Source organism: Lonchura striata, chromosome 35 (assembly GCF_050655825.1).
Source record: "Lonchura striata isolate lonStrDom1 chromosome 35, ASM5065582v1, whole genome shotgun sequence".
NCBI classification, from domain to species: Eukaryota; Metazoa; Chordata; class Aves; order Passeriformes; family Estrildidae; genus Lonchura; species Lonchura striata.
In genome coordinates this window covers 2,515,372-2,528,565 of record NC_140737.1, presented here as the reverse complement: position 1 = coordinate 2,528,565, position 13,194 = coordinate 2,515,372, and the positions used below count along the sequence as shown (strand labels likewise).

The 13,194-nt window shown below is 50.0% G+C and overlaps 2 protein-coding genes across 2 annotated transcripts in view; both read right to left on the bottom strand.

Annotated features, from left to right (window-relative positions):
• The window catches only part of LOC144247632 (uncharacterized), a 375,628-nt gene extending 373,127 nt beyond the window's left edge, over positions 1-2,501 (bottom strand). The window contains 2 exon segments of the mRNA XM_085565237.1: positions 200-636; positions 1,594-2,501. Of these exon segments, the coding sequence (XP_085421363.1) occupies positions 200-609 (410 nt within the window). The 5' untranslated portion in view covers positions 610-636; positions 1,594-2,501.
• The window catches only part of LOC144247634 (uncharacterized), a 748,886-nt gene that overhangs the window by 373,127 nt on the left and 362,565 nt on the right, over positions 1-13,194 (bottom strand). The gene's annotated exons all lie outside the window — the stretch shown is intronic.

The following is a 13,194-nucleotide window of genomic DNA, read 5'->3' as shown; positions in this document are numbered from 1 at the left end:
CCTCTTCCCACACTGGGGACACTCGTAGGGCCTTTCCCCAGTGTGGATGCGCTGGTGTGCTCGCAGGTGTGAGCTCCTCCCAAAGCTCTTCCCACATTCCAAGCACTCATAGGGCCGTTCCCCAGTGTGGATCACCTCGTGCTTGATCAGGCCAGACCTGTCTATGAAGCCCTTCCCACACTTCCGACACTCGTAGGGCCTCTCCCCGGTGTGGATGTACTGGTGCTCAGTGAGGCTGGAGTTGTGCTTGAAGCCCTTCCCACAGTCGGGGCAGCGGAAGGGCCTCTCCTCTGTGTGACTCCGCTCATGTCTGAGGAGATGGGATCTGGTCTGAAACCTCTTCCCACACTCTCCACACTCGTAGGGCCTCTCCCCAGTGTGGATCCTCTGGTGCTCGATCAGGTTGGATCTCCAGCTGAAACCCTTCCAACATTCCAAGCACTTGTGGGGCTTCTCCCTGCCATGAGGCTTCTCCACCAGCTCCGAGCTCCGCCTGGATCTCCGCCCGCCTTCCTGGCTCAGGGGGGCTCTTTCCTCCCCGCAGCTCCCTGGGCTGGGTTTGCAGCTCCTCCTCCTGCAGCATCTCCGGGGCTTTTCCTCCACCTCCATTCAGCCACGCCCTGGCAATGATAAATCCTGGTTTGGGGAAAAAAAAGAGGGGAGCAGCTTGGACTGGAGGTTACTCCTTGCCCAAGTTCATCTCAGGAAGTCATTGGGAATCTTGTGTCTGTAAGAACATCCAAAACACCAAGTTTCAGCACAAAAATCCCACAAACTTCAAGACACAGATCAAGCTCAGAAACACCATGATTCACCCCGTGAAGATCGTGGATCCATCTCCATAGTCACCTGCTGCATGTGGGGGGAGCAATGCTACTGGGGCTGGGGGGACACTGCAACTAGAAGGAGTGGTGGAACCTTCTACTGCTTCCTCTTTCTGCTCCTCCTCCTCCTCCTCTTGTGTCGCTCTGCTTCCTCACACTCCTCTTCCTCCTGCTATTCCTCCTTCTCCTGCACAATCCCACTCTCTCCTGCCACCTACATCGTTTGACCATTTTATTCCTCAAGCCTGCTTCTCCTTCCCTTCTCTTCCTGCCCCCAGGCCCAGCACCCACTGCCGGCTCCCTCTTCCCCCCACACCCACAGCATCCCAGCGCAGGGGCAGGGATAGAGCTGGGGCAGGTCGGGCTGGGGCAGCGCTGGGCTCTCGGCCGCTCCCGCCCGCACTCGGTCCCCACTGCAGCCGCTCCCGCCAGGACAGCGCGGGGGGGCCCGGCCTTGGCGCTGCCCCACTCCCACCTCCCCAAATTCCCCTCGCGGGGCCATGGGGCCGAGGGGGGGCGCAGGTGGGTCCAGGTGGGGAACGCGGGGAGCTGCGAGTCTGCCTGGCAACTGGTGAGTCATCAGCGCCGCGGGCTCTGATTGGCTGAGCTCGGCCCGAGCCCTGGGGCTGCTCCTCAGACAAGGTCCTACTCTATTCATGAACTTCCAGAAACATAAAAAAGCCTTAACAGAGCCATGAATATCGTTTACCACATAGAAGTGGGGCGCATATGAAGGGGGTATATAGAAGGTGGATTGGGAAGTCTGTACCTCTCAAGTGCTTCAGCCAATGAGGAAAGCAGAGGGAGATGTGGCCAGGAGAATTAGGATGAAAAGGAGGCTGTGTGCTCCAACAATTGGAGATATCCATTCGGGAATGTCCAATGGCCTTTCCCATTTTTGAAATGAAATTACTTCTACAGGACTCCTCTGTCTGCTTTGTGGACAGAATCCTCTGCTGATGTCAATTTTTCCACACACCCTGGGGCCCATCCGGAATTCCTTCCACGGTCCGTGGCGGCGGGCAGGGAGTGCAGCTGAAGGTGCCTCACCCACTTTGGGTGATCGGCTCCCTTGGCTGGCGGCAGCACCGGGGATTGACTGGGGACCCGGGAGTGACCAGGAGACAGACGAGTGACACATCAGGGGGTCTGTGAAGAGTCAGCAGGGAGAGAGCACTGAAAATCTCATCAGTGAGTGCACTGGGATCTTCGGGGAGTGAACATGGAAGGGCACCCATGGAGGGGAGAAAAGGGAAAGCCAGGGAGGGGTCCTGGCCAAAGGGATGATGATCCCAAAATGTCTCTGAAGGGTCCCTTGGGAGAATACTGAGGAAGTGGAGAAGGGATTTGGACAACAGGGGATGGATGGTGTTGGTGTGCTTTGAACGAATCAGGTGAAGGGGAGTGTGCAAAAATATGGTTCAGGCAAGAAGCAGCAGGAGGAATCTATGTGGTAAGAAAAAGGATTATAGCAAAGAGGAGGAAGAGAAAAATACTCTGGATTGGGATGTTTTTCCACAAAGTCTTAACCTCACAATTTGCCAGCTAATATTTTGAATTCCCACTTTCCCAGAAGGAAAAGCAGGAGGTCAGGATGGCAGGGGTTTCTCTGCGCTGGCAGCGGCAGCACCGGGCGCAGAGGTGCGGCACCGGGAGCACGGGCTGGGGCCTGTGGGGAGCTGCGGGGCCGGGCCGGGGCTGTGGGGCAGCCGGGGCTCAGCGCCGGGCGCTGCCTGACCCCACCAGCCCCGGGCAGGGCCGGCAGTGGCCCCCGGCCCCCAGGAGGCTGCGGGACGCCCCGGCCGCTGCCCGGCCCCGGGGAGCTGCCGGCCCTGCCCGCCGGGGGGGCCGCCTTTGGACACTGCGGCAGGACAGGCACCGGCTCTGCCACACGGGCTGGGCAGGGACCCTGAGCACAAGGGGAAACACAAAGGAACAGCTGGGAAATGCAGAGTGCACATGGAAGGATCAGGATTTGCTGTTCAGGATTTGGTTTGGGTCCCTGCAGAAAGGAAAGGTTTTGCAGAAAGCTCAGCAGCTCTCAGAGGATGAGCACCCACAGGCAGTGACCGGGGCTGCAGGAGTGGCACAAGAAGGCCCTGCAGCACTTGGGCACAAAGGCACAGCAGCTGAAGCAAGAAGGGATGAGCAAAAGGCCAAGCTGAAACCAAAGGCCATGGCAGAGTTCCTACAGCCCCTGAGGGATCAACCCCAGGGCCCAAGGGGGCCCCAGCACCCAGGGCATGACGGGGTCGGCCACAAGCACCTGGCAGAGGCATTGCCCTCCTGGCCAGGGCAGAGCCCACCCAAACAGCCCCTGGGAAGGAGTCAGGGCTCCAGCTGCAGCCCACAAGGACACTGCAAGCACAGACAGCAGCACCCTCAGCAGGAGCAAGTCCACCCCTGCATGGACATGGATTGTCAGGGCTCTCTGAGCTCCCATCCCACCGGGGACCCACCACACTGGAGCCCTGGAGAACATTCAGGCTGCATCTACATCGAGAGGAGGCCTCTCCTGATGGACACAGGGGCCTCTCCATCCACTCTGAATCTTACACCTAAGGGGGGAAAATTGTAAAGGTATGTTTAATTATTAAGGGAATAAATGGGAAAGCTGAGCTGGTGTCATTTGTTCAATCACTATTAGGAGCTGAAGAGAATAGGTTTGAAATAAACTAATTTATTTCTCTTCCTACTGTCATTTTTATGAACCAGGAAGGAATTTGATGGTGGTATTGTAATATTGTAAAAGGTGATACAGAGGCTATTGCTGCTGTACCTTTGTGTCAAATGTCAGGCAAGGCCTGTGCTGAAGGGAACCCAGAGGTGTGGGCAGCCCCAGGGGGAAAATTTGATGTGGAGCCTCTCCAAGTTACTCGGAAGCAACCAGGACAAGTGAGGGCTAAAAGCAACACCCTGTTCCAGGGGAGGGAAGGAAGGGCTCAGCCTGGTATGGAGCCCCTGCTAAAGGCAGGGCTCTTGGAGCCAGGGATGTCTCCCTACAGCACTCCTATCCTGCCAGTCAGGGAATCGGATGGCTCCAATGAGGAGGACAAGGAGAAGTGGCAGACTAAGCCCCTGTGAAATAGCTCAATTTGCTATCTAAAAAATACCTTTTGAGTATCTGAAAAAGAAGTGCAAATGCTGGAGAAAAAGGTTAAACATTTGAGAAATAGTGGGACTGAAGATTCCTGGTGGATTGACCCAGAGAGGGTCTGGGCAATCTCAGAAGTAACATTTCCCAGCACCAAAAACGAGCTGAGACAATTCGAAAGATTAATAGGGAAGTACACAGCCTGGATTGAGGATTCTCTGTTCCAGCCAGAACATTGTAGGACTTTTTAATCCCACACAGCCTCCATGCTGTGGTATGGACAGGAGAAAGTGAGCAAAACTTGGGAAAATGAAGAACCAAAAATATTGATGCCTCAGCTGGGGCTCTTCCAGACTCAGAAAAGAAATTGGAATTGTAGGTGAATGTTCAACAGGGCCATGCCAAAGGAATCCTTGGGCCAAAATATTTCACCCAGTGGCCAGAGTGGCCTCATTGCCTGCAGAATTGTGCAGCCACAGCTTCAACAGAACCGAGGCTCAAAACCTGATGACAACAGGATCTCCAACTGTTCCAGTCTGCCATCAAGTTCAAGCTTTGATAACCAAAAGAACCTCACAATGGATGAGGAGTGCTCGGTTATTACAGTGTGAAACTTGTTCAGTGGCACAGGAGGATTCAGAACTGAGGACAGGGGAAGGGTTTAACCCAGCCTCCTGTTTGAACAGCCCACAGAGGGGCTGGGAAGAAACCCAGCACTGCATTCAAGTGACACAGCTCCAGACCCAGCCTGGGGGAGATTCAGGAGACATTGCCTGGCCTGAGGCAGAAAATGTCTTGGTGGATGGCTCTTCAAGGGCAGCAGAAGGGAAAAGAGTTCCAAGACACGCTGTTATTGAGGAAAGGGAATCAGACAAAGCACAGGTTACCCCCATGGTCAGCTCAACCGGCACAGCTGTGTGTGCTTGTAAGAGCCTGGCACTGAAATGCCCTGAGCAGGAAGGCTTCAATATCTTCTGGTGACACCATCTCACCTAACAGGGGGGCAAAAGCAATTCTGATTGCTCAGCAACCACTGGATCACTTATTAAGGTATTTCTAAAAGACATAATTTCAAGAAAAGGGATTGTGGAAGAAACAGACTCAGAGAGCAGAACTCATTCTCCAGGAACGATCCTCCAGGGGGCTATGGGAGCTTTAGGAACACAATGGGACCTCCAGAACCCCTGGCACCCCCAGAGCTCAGGCTGGGTACAAAGAATGAATGGGGAAAGAAAGAAACACCTTTGGAAGCTGGGGATAGAAACCAAGATGCCATGGGGACGGCTTTTGCCATTGGCTTGGGCAAGAAGAAGAGTCAGACCTAGGGCAGATATTCAATTATTTCCCCTTGCAATTGATCTCAGGAATTCCTTACCCTGGGAATTCTCCACCTAGTGCAGGGTGGAGATAAGGGATGCACATTTAAAGCAGTCTGTGGCCAGAATCCTGTCTCTGGTGCAATCTCTCTCCCAGCAAGCTGGGCTGGCACAGAGCCTGCCTTGGCACTTTGCTGCTGCCAACATCCAAGCAGGACATGGGCTCTGCCTAAGGAGTGCAAAGCAGCACCACTGGTGGCCAAGTGGCGTGGCCCATGCCAAGGGGCCCCGAGGCCAGAAACAGCCGCCAGCACAGCTGAACACGGGGGGACCCCTCAGCCTGGGCTCCAGGTCTCTGCAGCCCCGGAGATTTGCACTTCCCGCCTGCAGCAGGAGGATGGGAGGCCCCCCTGAGCCTGCACTGAAGGCAGCGCAGCAGCAGCCAGGGCTCCACAGCGGGGCAAGGCCCTGGGCCTGCCCACACCTCCTCTGCTGAAATCCTCGGCCTGGCCACCCTCCTTGGGCAGCTCCAGCCACCGGGGCCAGCCCTTGCTGCCACTGCTGCAGCTTCAGTGCTCTCTGGGCCTGCACTGCCACAGCTGCTGGGGACACACCGGGACAATTCCACTCACTTACACTCACACTGCATTAGCTGGGTTGGTGGAAAATGTAGCAAGTTTCATTAAAAAAAAAAATTATTTCTCTACTCAGGCTTGCTTTGCCTTGGCCTTGGGGAAAGAAATTTTAAAGGTTTTGTTAAGGGCTGTTACACCACTCAATGGAGATGAGCTTAACATCTCAACACACTGGGAATACCCCAAAAGATACCCACAAAACATCAGTGCCCAGCAGCAAACAGCAACCAACACCTACCCCAGACACTGCCCCCGGCAGAGTTAGAGGCACCTGGTCTGCAAAAGGCTGAGAAGGAAATCCAGGAGTTCGAACCTAATTAACATCAGAGGCAAAGAAATCTGGGTCCAGTAGGAAACCAAATACTAAAAACTACACAACTTGGAAGCAATGAACATTAAACCAATGGATTTAGATTAGTTCAGACTGTATAAATTTAGGAAAATCTAGTAAAACTCACATGTCATGGGATAATTTTCTCTGCACAGCCGGCCTATGTGTGAATGAAATGATTTCTGTTGCACATCTTTGCCAGAACCAAGGAATGCCTTGACTCTCTAGCACTAAAGATATTGTTGGAAATTTTTTTTCCCTGCAGTTTCAGAGACAAGATTACACTATGAGAATAATTTTCCGTAATAATTGTCCTGGCTTGTAATAGAAGCATGTATCCTATCTGCCATCTGTTGGAGGTTGGGCAGTTTTCTTATCTCTTCCAAGAACAAATGTCTCCCTCTGGGGAGATATCTTCAGTTCATGGACCATCGATAGACTCACTGCATGACCAGTAAAGTTACATCATCCCATTGTGAGATGCTCCACCCAGAAGGAGGAGCCAAGCACCCCTACCTGTATAAAATCAGCACTTTTTGGGACACTGAGCAGCTATTAGCTAGATTCCCAGAAAAGCAGCTCTTTTCTCTGCTGGATTCCCAGAGGAAGACCAAGCCCAACTACTACCAGACCTCCAAAGAAAACTCCACCCTTCTAGAGATCACCAATCCAGCAGCATTTCATCTGCCACTCCAGGAAAAACAGCCACCATTTAACTAGACTACTGCCAACACCCTAACTCCTCAGGGTGTTAGGTTTCTGACTCTATCACTAGTTTTGTTTGTACTAATTACATTTTTATTGTTATTATTTTTATTTAATTTTTCTCCTAATAAGGTACTGTTATTCCCATTCCCATATCTTTACCTAAGAGCTTTTTTTGAAATTGTGGTAATTCGGAGAGAGGGAGTTTACCTTTTCCATTTCACAAGAGGCTTTTGCCTTCCTTCACAGACTCCTGCCTTCTCAAACCAAGACAGAGCCCTTGGACAATCTTCCACCCCTGTACCTGAATTCTCCTCCCCAGGCTCAGGCCCCTGTGCCTGCACCAGCGGGGCACCCGCCTCAGCCTGCACAGGCACAGGCACCGCCGTGTAACACACAGCCCTCGGCTCCGGTGCTGCCGGACCCATCAGGTCCCTCCCAGCCCCACCTGCACCACAACAGTCAGACGATCCCGGGCACACACCTCCCCCTGGGAAAACTGCTTATCCTCCAGCTAGCAGAACACGGTGCAAGACACGGAGAGAAAACCATGATGATAGTGAGGAGGAAGGGGACAGACCCAGTCTTTACCCTCTAAGGGAAGTACCAACCGCTCCCGGAGTCATTGGGTACGTAAATGTGCCGATCAATATGGGAGATGTAAGAGCTTTCAGCAAGGAAATGCGGAAATTAATGGATAATCCTCTAGGGGTGGCAGAGAGGCTGGATGAATTTTTGGGGAACACCATCTATTCATATGATGACATCTGCGCCATTCTAAGGTCGTTATTCAACGCCGAGGAACGGGACATGATACGGCAGGCTGCAATAAATGATTGAGAACACAGGAATCCCCAGGGAGGGAGTGGCACGAGAGAAAGCCTGAACAGAGGCCATCATAGAACACCCAGGCAGAGAAGGATCAGTCTAAAATGATAGGGCTAAGGAACATGGTAATACAGGGAATTTGGGGGATGGTACCAAAGGGACAGAACATTAGTAAATCATTGGGGGAATGCCAGGGGAGGGATGAAATACCCACCAAATGGCTGGAGAGGCTGAGAAAGAGCCTCCAAATGTATTCGGGCACCGACCCTAATTCACCTGTCAGGGGTATTCTGTTTAAAACACAATTTGTTGCTAAATCATGGGAGGACATATGGAAAAAGCTAGAAAAAAGAGAAACTTGTCAAGAGAAAAGCCTCCAAGAATTGCTAAGGGAGACACAGAAGGCTTACATGAGAAGGAATGATGAAAAATAAAAAGCACAGGCAAGGATACTGGTGGCACAATAAGGGAAGTGCAAAAACAGGAGCAGATACAAAATCCCGGAAAGCTGGCACAAACACAACAGCCCCAGGGAAAACCTAACCCCTCTCAGAAGAAAGGCATAAACAAACAGGTTAGCAGCCCTGAGTGCTTTTACTGTCAACAGAAAGGGCACTTCAAAAGAGACTGTAAGAAGAGAATGAAGGATGAACAGATCTTCCAGGAGGATTAGAGGTGTCAGGGGCTTTATAATTTGGGGTCCAGAACACCTGGAGAGCCCTTGATAAAATTAAAAATTAGACCCCAAAAACAAGAATTGGTGGTTTTGGTCAATTCAGGAGCAGAAAGAACTACAGTTCAGCGACTGCCACCTGGATGTACTAAAAGCAAGGATTCAATGGTGGTCATTGGGGCTAAAGGGGAACCCTTTAAGGTTCCGGTTTTAACAAATGTGGAAATAGAAAATAAGTTTTATCTGGGGAACATAGTACTGGTAGAAGAAGCAGATTATAATTTGCTGGGGGGGGATCTAATGGTAGCTCTGGGGATAAGCCTGATAGCACAGGACTCCCAGCTCACAGTAAGTTTATACAAAATAACTGCTGAGGACAAAAATGAGATAAATCGCAAAGTGTGATTTGGGAAGAGGCGGGGAGGTTAAACACTCCACTCAGGAAGAGGCGGGGAAGTTAAACATGGAGCCAATTCACACTGAGATCCAGAGACCGGAGGATCCAATCAGGATTAAACAGTACTGCATTCCCATGAAAGGCAGGAATGGACTGAAGGCTGTAATAGAAGATCTAAGAAAGAAAGGCACATTGGAACTGTGCATGTCAAGACATTACACTCCTACCTTGGCAGTACAGAAGGCAGATGGTAATTACAGGCTGGTGCAAGATTTGAGGGTGGTAAATCTATTCTCTGTACTCACCAAACCTATTTGGACAAGCCCTTGAAAAACTCTTAAGTGAGTTTGTGCCCGTTAAAGGGACCAAATTACTACAATACGTAGATGACCTATTGGCAGCCGGACTTAGGGAGGAGGATGTGTGGGACCATAGCACTATTAAACTTCTTTGGGGAAAAAGGGTTGAAGGTCTCAAACTGAAATTACAGTTCACAGAGCCTGAGGTCAAGTACCTAGGGCATTGGTTAACAAAAGGTAAGAAGTTGGATCCGGACAGGATAACAGGTATCATTACTTTACCCCCTCCATGAACAAAAAAGGAGGTCAGGCAGCTGCTGGGGCTTCCAGGATACTGCAGGCAATGGATCGAGGGATATAGTGAGAAGGAAAAGTTTCTTCATGAAAAGCTTATCACGGACAAGCTAAAGTAGACAGAGCAGGATGAGGAGGGTTCCAAGAAATTAAAAGAAACCCTCGCAGCAGCTCCAGAGTTGAGCCTCCCTGATGTAAAGAAACCTTTTCAGCTGTTCCTGGACATCAGTAATCACACTGCCCATGGGGTTTTAACGCAGGATTGGGCAGGGGCCAAGAAGCTGGTGGGGTATGTATCAAAGCTTTTAGATCCTGTAAGCAGGGATCTTACAAGCAATTGTAGCAGTGACAGTATTGGTGGAGGAGGCTAAGAAGGTGACTGTTACAGAATTGCTGAGAGAGAGGGCATGATTTATGTCTGAAGTGAGAATTGAGCTTCCCCTCAGTCTAGGCCACAGATTTGGGGCTTGTGAGGCCTTCCAGCCTCTGACGCAGTTAGAAATGAAGAGCTTGTGGCGCAGATAGAAATTGTATTAAGGTGTGATGCGAAGCACTGGGCTGTCTGGGTGTAAAGTAGTATAGGTTTATAGTGTAAGGTTTAGGCCACTTTAAGACAAAGGTAAACAATGTTAGCTTGCCAATGAGAGTGCTTTGTAAACTATAAACTGTATAGAAGTGTATAAAAACTGCCATCTTCTCTCAAATGGAGAACATTGCATTAATCATATTGGTTGGATGTGTGTTCTGTCCTGTCCAGCTTCCCGTTATCTGAGGTCCCTGGTTGCAGGTGACCGTCGGGGCATTCTGCAGCAAAAGGCTGACAAGTGGCCAACTGACGCCAGGCTCCTACAATATGAGGCTGTATTAATCCACTCCCGGGATTTGGAATTGTGAACTACCTCGGTGCAAAATCACGCGCGATTCCTGGCTGGGGAAGCCGCAGGAGTGCCTTCCCATGACTGCGCAGAAGTGGTGGAGCTGCAGATCAAAATAATGCCAGATTTAGAAGAAGGTGAAAAATGGTTTGTGGGTGGTTCTGCAAGGGTCATAGATGGGAAAAGGAAATCAGGATATTTCCTGATGGCAAAACCAGGGAGGTAGTGGAATCAGGACCCCTGAATCCCGGATGGTCAGCACAAGCTTGTGAGTTGTACGCAGTATTGAGGGCCCTGTGGAAATTAGAAGGGAAAAAAGGAACAATTTTTACAGATTCAAATTATGCATTTGGGGTGGTACACATATTTGGAAAGATTTGGGAAGAACGAGGGTTACTCAATACTCAGGGAAAGAGGCTAGTGCATGAAGAAATAATCAGGCAAATCTTAAAGGTTATAAGGGGGCCAGAGGCAATTGCCATAGTCCACGTGAAAGGGCACCAGACAGGAATGCAGTTCAGGACCCAAGGGAACAATTTAGCAGACAAAGAGGCCAAAAGCGTGCCTCTAATGAAGGTAAGTACCCCAGGAATCGAAGAAGGGGAGGTACAGGAATATCCTCCCCACCCCTTCCTGAAGGAAATCGAGGGGTACAAGAAGATAGGAGGCCAGCTAGAAGGAGGTAAGTGGAAATTGCCAGATGGGAGGGAGCTGTTGTCTAAAGACTACAGCAGAAACATCCTGAGGAGATTACATCAACAAACACACTGGGGATTCCAGGCCCTGGCAGAGCAATTCCCTGGATTCTTCGGGTGCAAGGGGATTTATGAACTGGTAAAACAAGAGGTGCAGGGGTGTATGATTTGTCAAAAGATTAATCAGGCAAAAACACGGCAGCTGGCACTGGGAAGTCACCCAGTGGCATACAGACCTTTCAAAAGGATTCAGGTAGATTTTACTGATCTGCCTAAGGTGGGGAGATATAAATTTTTATTGGTAATAGTGGACAAACTAACCCACAGGGTAGAAGCTCTCCTGAGCTCTCAGGTGATGGCTCAGACAGTATCAAAATTTCTACTAGAAGAAATCATACCCTGATGTGGGTTAGTAAAATACATAGATGCGGACCAGGAGACACACTTCACCTCAAAAATTATTAGACAACAAGCCAACGCTCTGGGGATCCAGTGGGAATACCACACCCCATGGCATCCTCAGAGCTCTGAACAAGTTGAAAGGATAAATCAAACATTAAAGGTTCAATTAGCAAAATTGATTTTGGAAACAAAAATGTCCTGGTTAGAGCGCCTCCCTTTAGCCTTGCTGAATATCCAGACCATGCCTCACTCCGAGACTGGAGTGTCACCTTTCAAAATGCTGTATGGGATGCCATATGAACATGGTATGCCAGTGGGGCATCCGAGGATAGAAGATGCACAGACACAGCCGTATCTCATAGCCATAAGTAAGAATCTGCAGGAATTGCGGAAGCAGGGAATAATAACACAAGGTGCCCCTTTAGGTTTTTCCACACATAAAGTACAACCTGGGGACAAAGTGCTCATAAAAACGTGGAGAGAAGCCCCACTGACACCTCACTGGGAAAGCCCTTTTCTTGTCCTCTTAACCACAGATACAGCAATACAAACAGCAGAAAAGGGGTGGACACACGCATCCCGAGTGAAGAAGGTCGAGCACCAGGAAGAGATGCCAGAGTGAAAAGTCACCTCTCCTCCTGGGGATTTGAAGATAACCTTGTGGTGGCCAAGTAAATGACTGACAGGGATCTGATAAGATGCACTGAACCTCATTGTGAATGTTATCCATTTGTATATTTCAAATGTGAGTATTGTAACAAGGTTTGGGTCACACACTGTAGAAGGGAATATTGGCCAAAGGGTTTATGTGATAAGTGCCTAGAAGGGGAACTAGCCATATCTTAGAGCTGTGGGTCTCAGATTCAGTCAAAGAAAGAAACTGAGAATTTCTAGCCAGGCAAAAAAGCTGGGAAAGAGCTGGGGAAGAATGTAAATAATGCTTTATTTCTCTTGTTTTTCACATTGTTTATAGTTAAGTTCTATCACTGTGTGTCAAGCACTTTTGCACCAATGCTCTGGATGGTTTTCACTTCAGAACAAATAGATTTGATCCTTGCGAAGCTCTGTATAAAAGAGCTGTGTATTTTGAATAAATGGGAGTTTTACTCTCAGCAGCCTTCTGAGTCAAGTCTATTCATTCCCATCCTGCCTCGACAGCAACAAGAGCTTGCCACAAGCCTAGGAATAATAGAAGCGGACTCTGAGATCTGCTTTCATTTGTTTCAAAACAGGCTAAGGGGAAAATTGAGATCAAAAGCTCAAATCATTACTGTTGAGTGCCGGAGGTTAAATAAAGTACCCTGCAGTGCAGATACAGTTAAACTACCGAGGTGGAGCATCTTTTAACGGAGGTATGCAGCTCAGTCCAGGTATGACACCACAGAAGACTATTCTTGCTGCTGAGAAAATGGTTTACCTCACCACTGGTGGCAACCCAGTGAGCACAGGCAAAGGCAGAGGAATAATAATCGTGGGGATCCTGATCAATCTGAGTCCAGCAATGTGCCTCAAGACCAGCACGCGTTGCACTAACTGGCCCAGCACAGAGGTGTGAGGCCCCGGTGAAGGTGCGGGCTCTGCATACAGACTGTCCGGAGAGCACACGGGGAATCGGAGGCTCCGACAGCCCCAGCCCCAAGGAACTGCGGCAAGGGTAAGATAAGCGGGCACTGTCCCATAAACGGCACCCAGCAGGGGATACGCAAGCTAAAAGAAAGAATAAGGTGTTACTCACAAAGGGCGACCCCCAAGGACAGGCAGTCAGAGCACAAGGAACATAAAAGAAATGTTGAACAGATATCTGTCCCAATCTGTGATAAATGTAA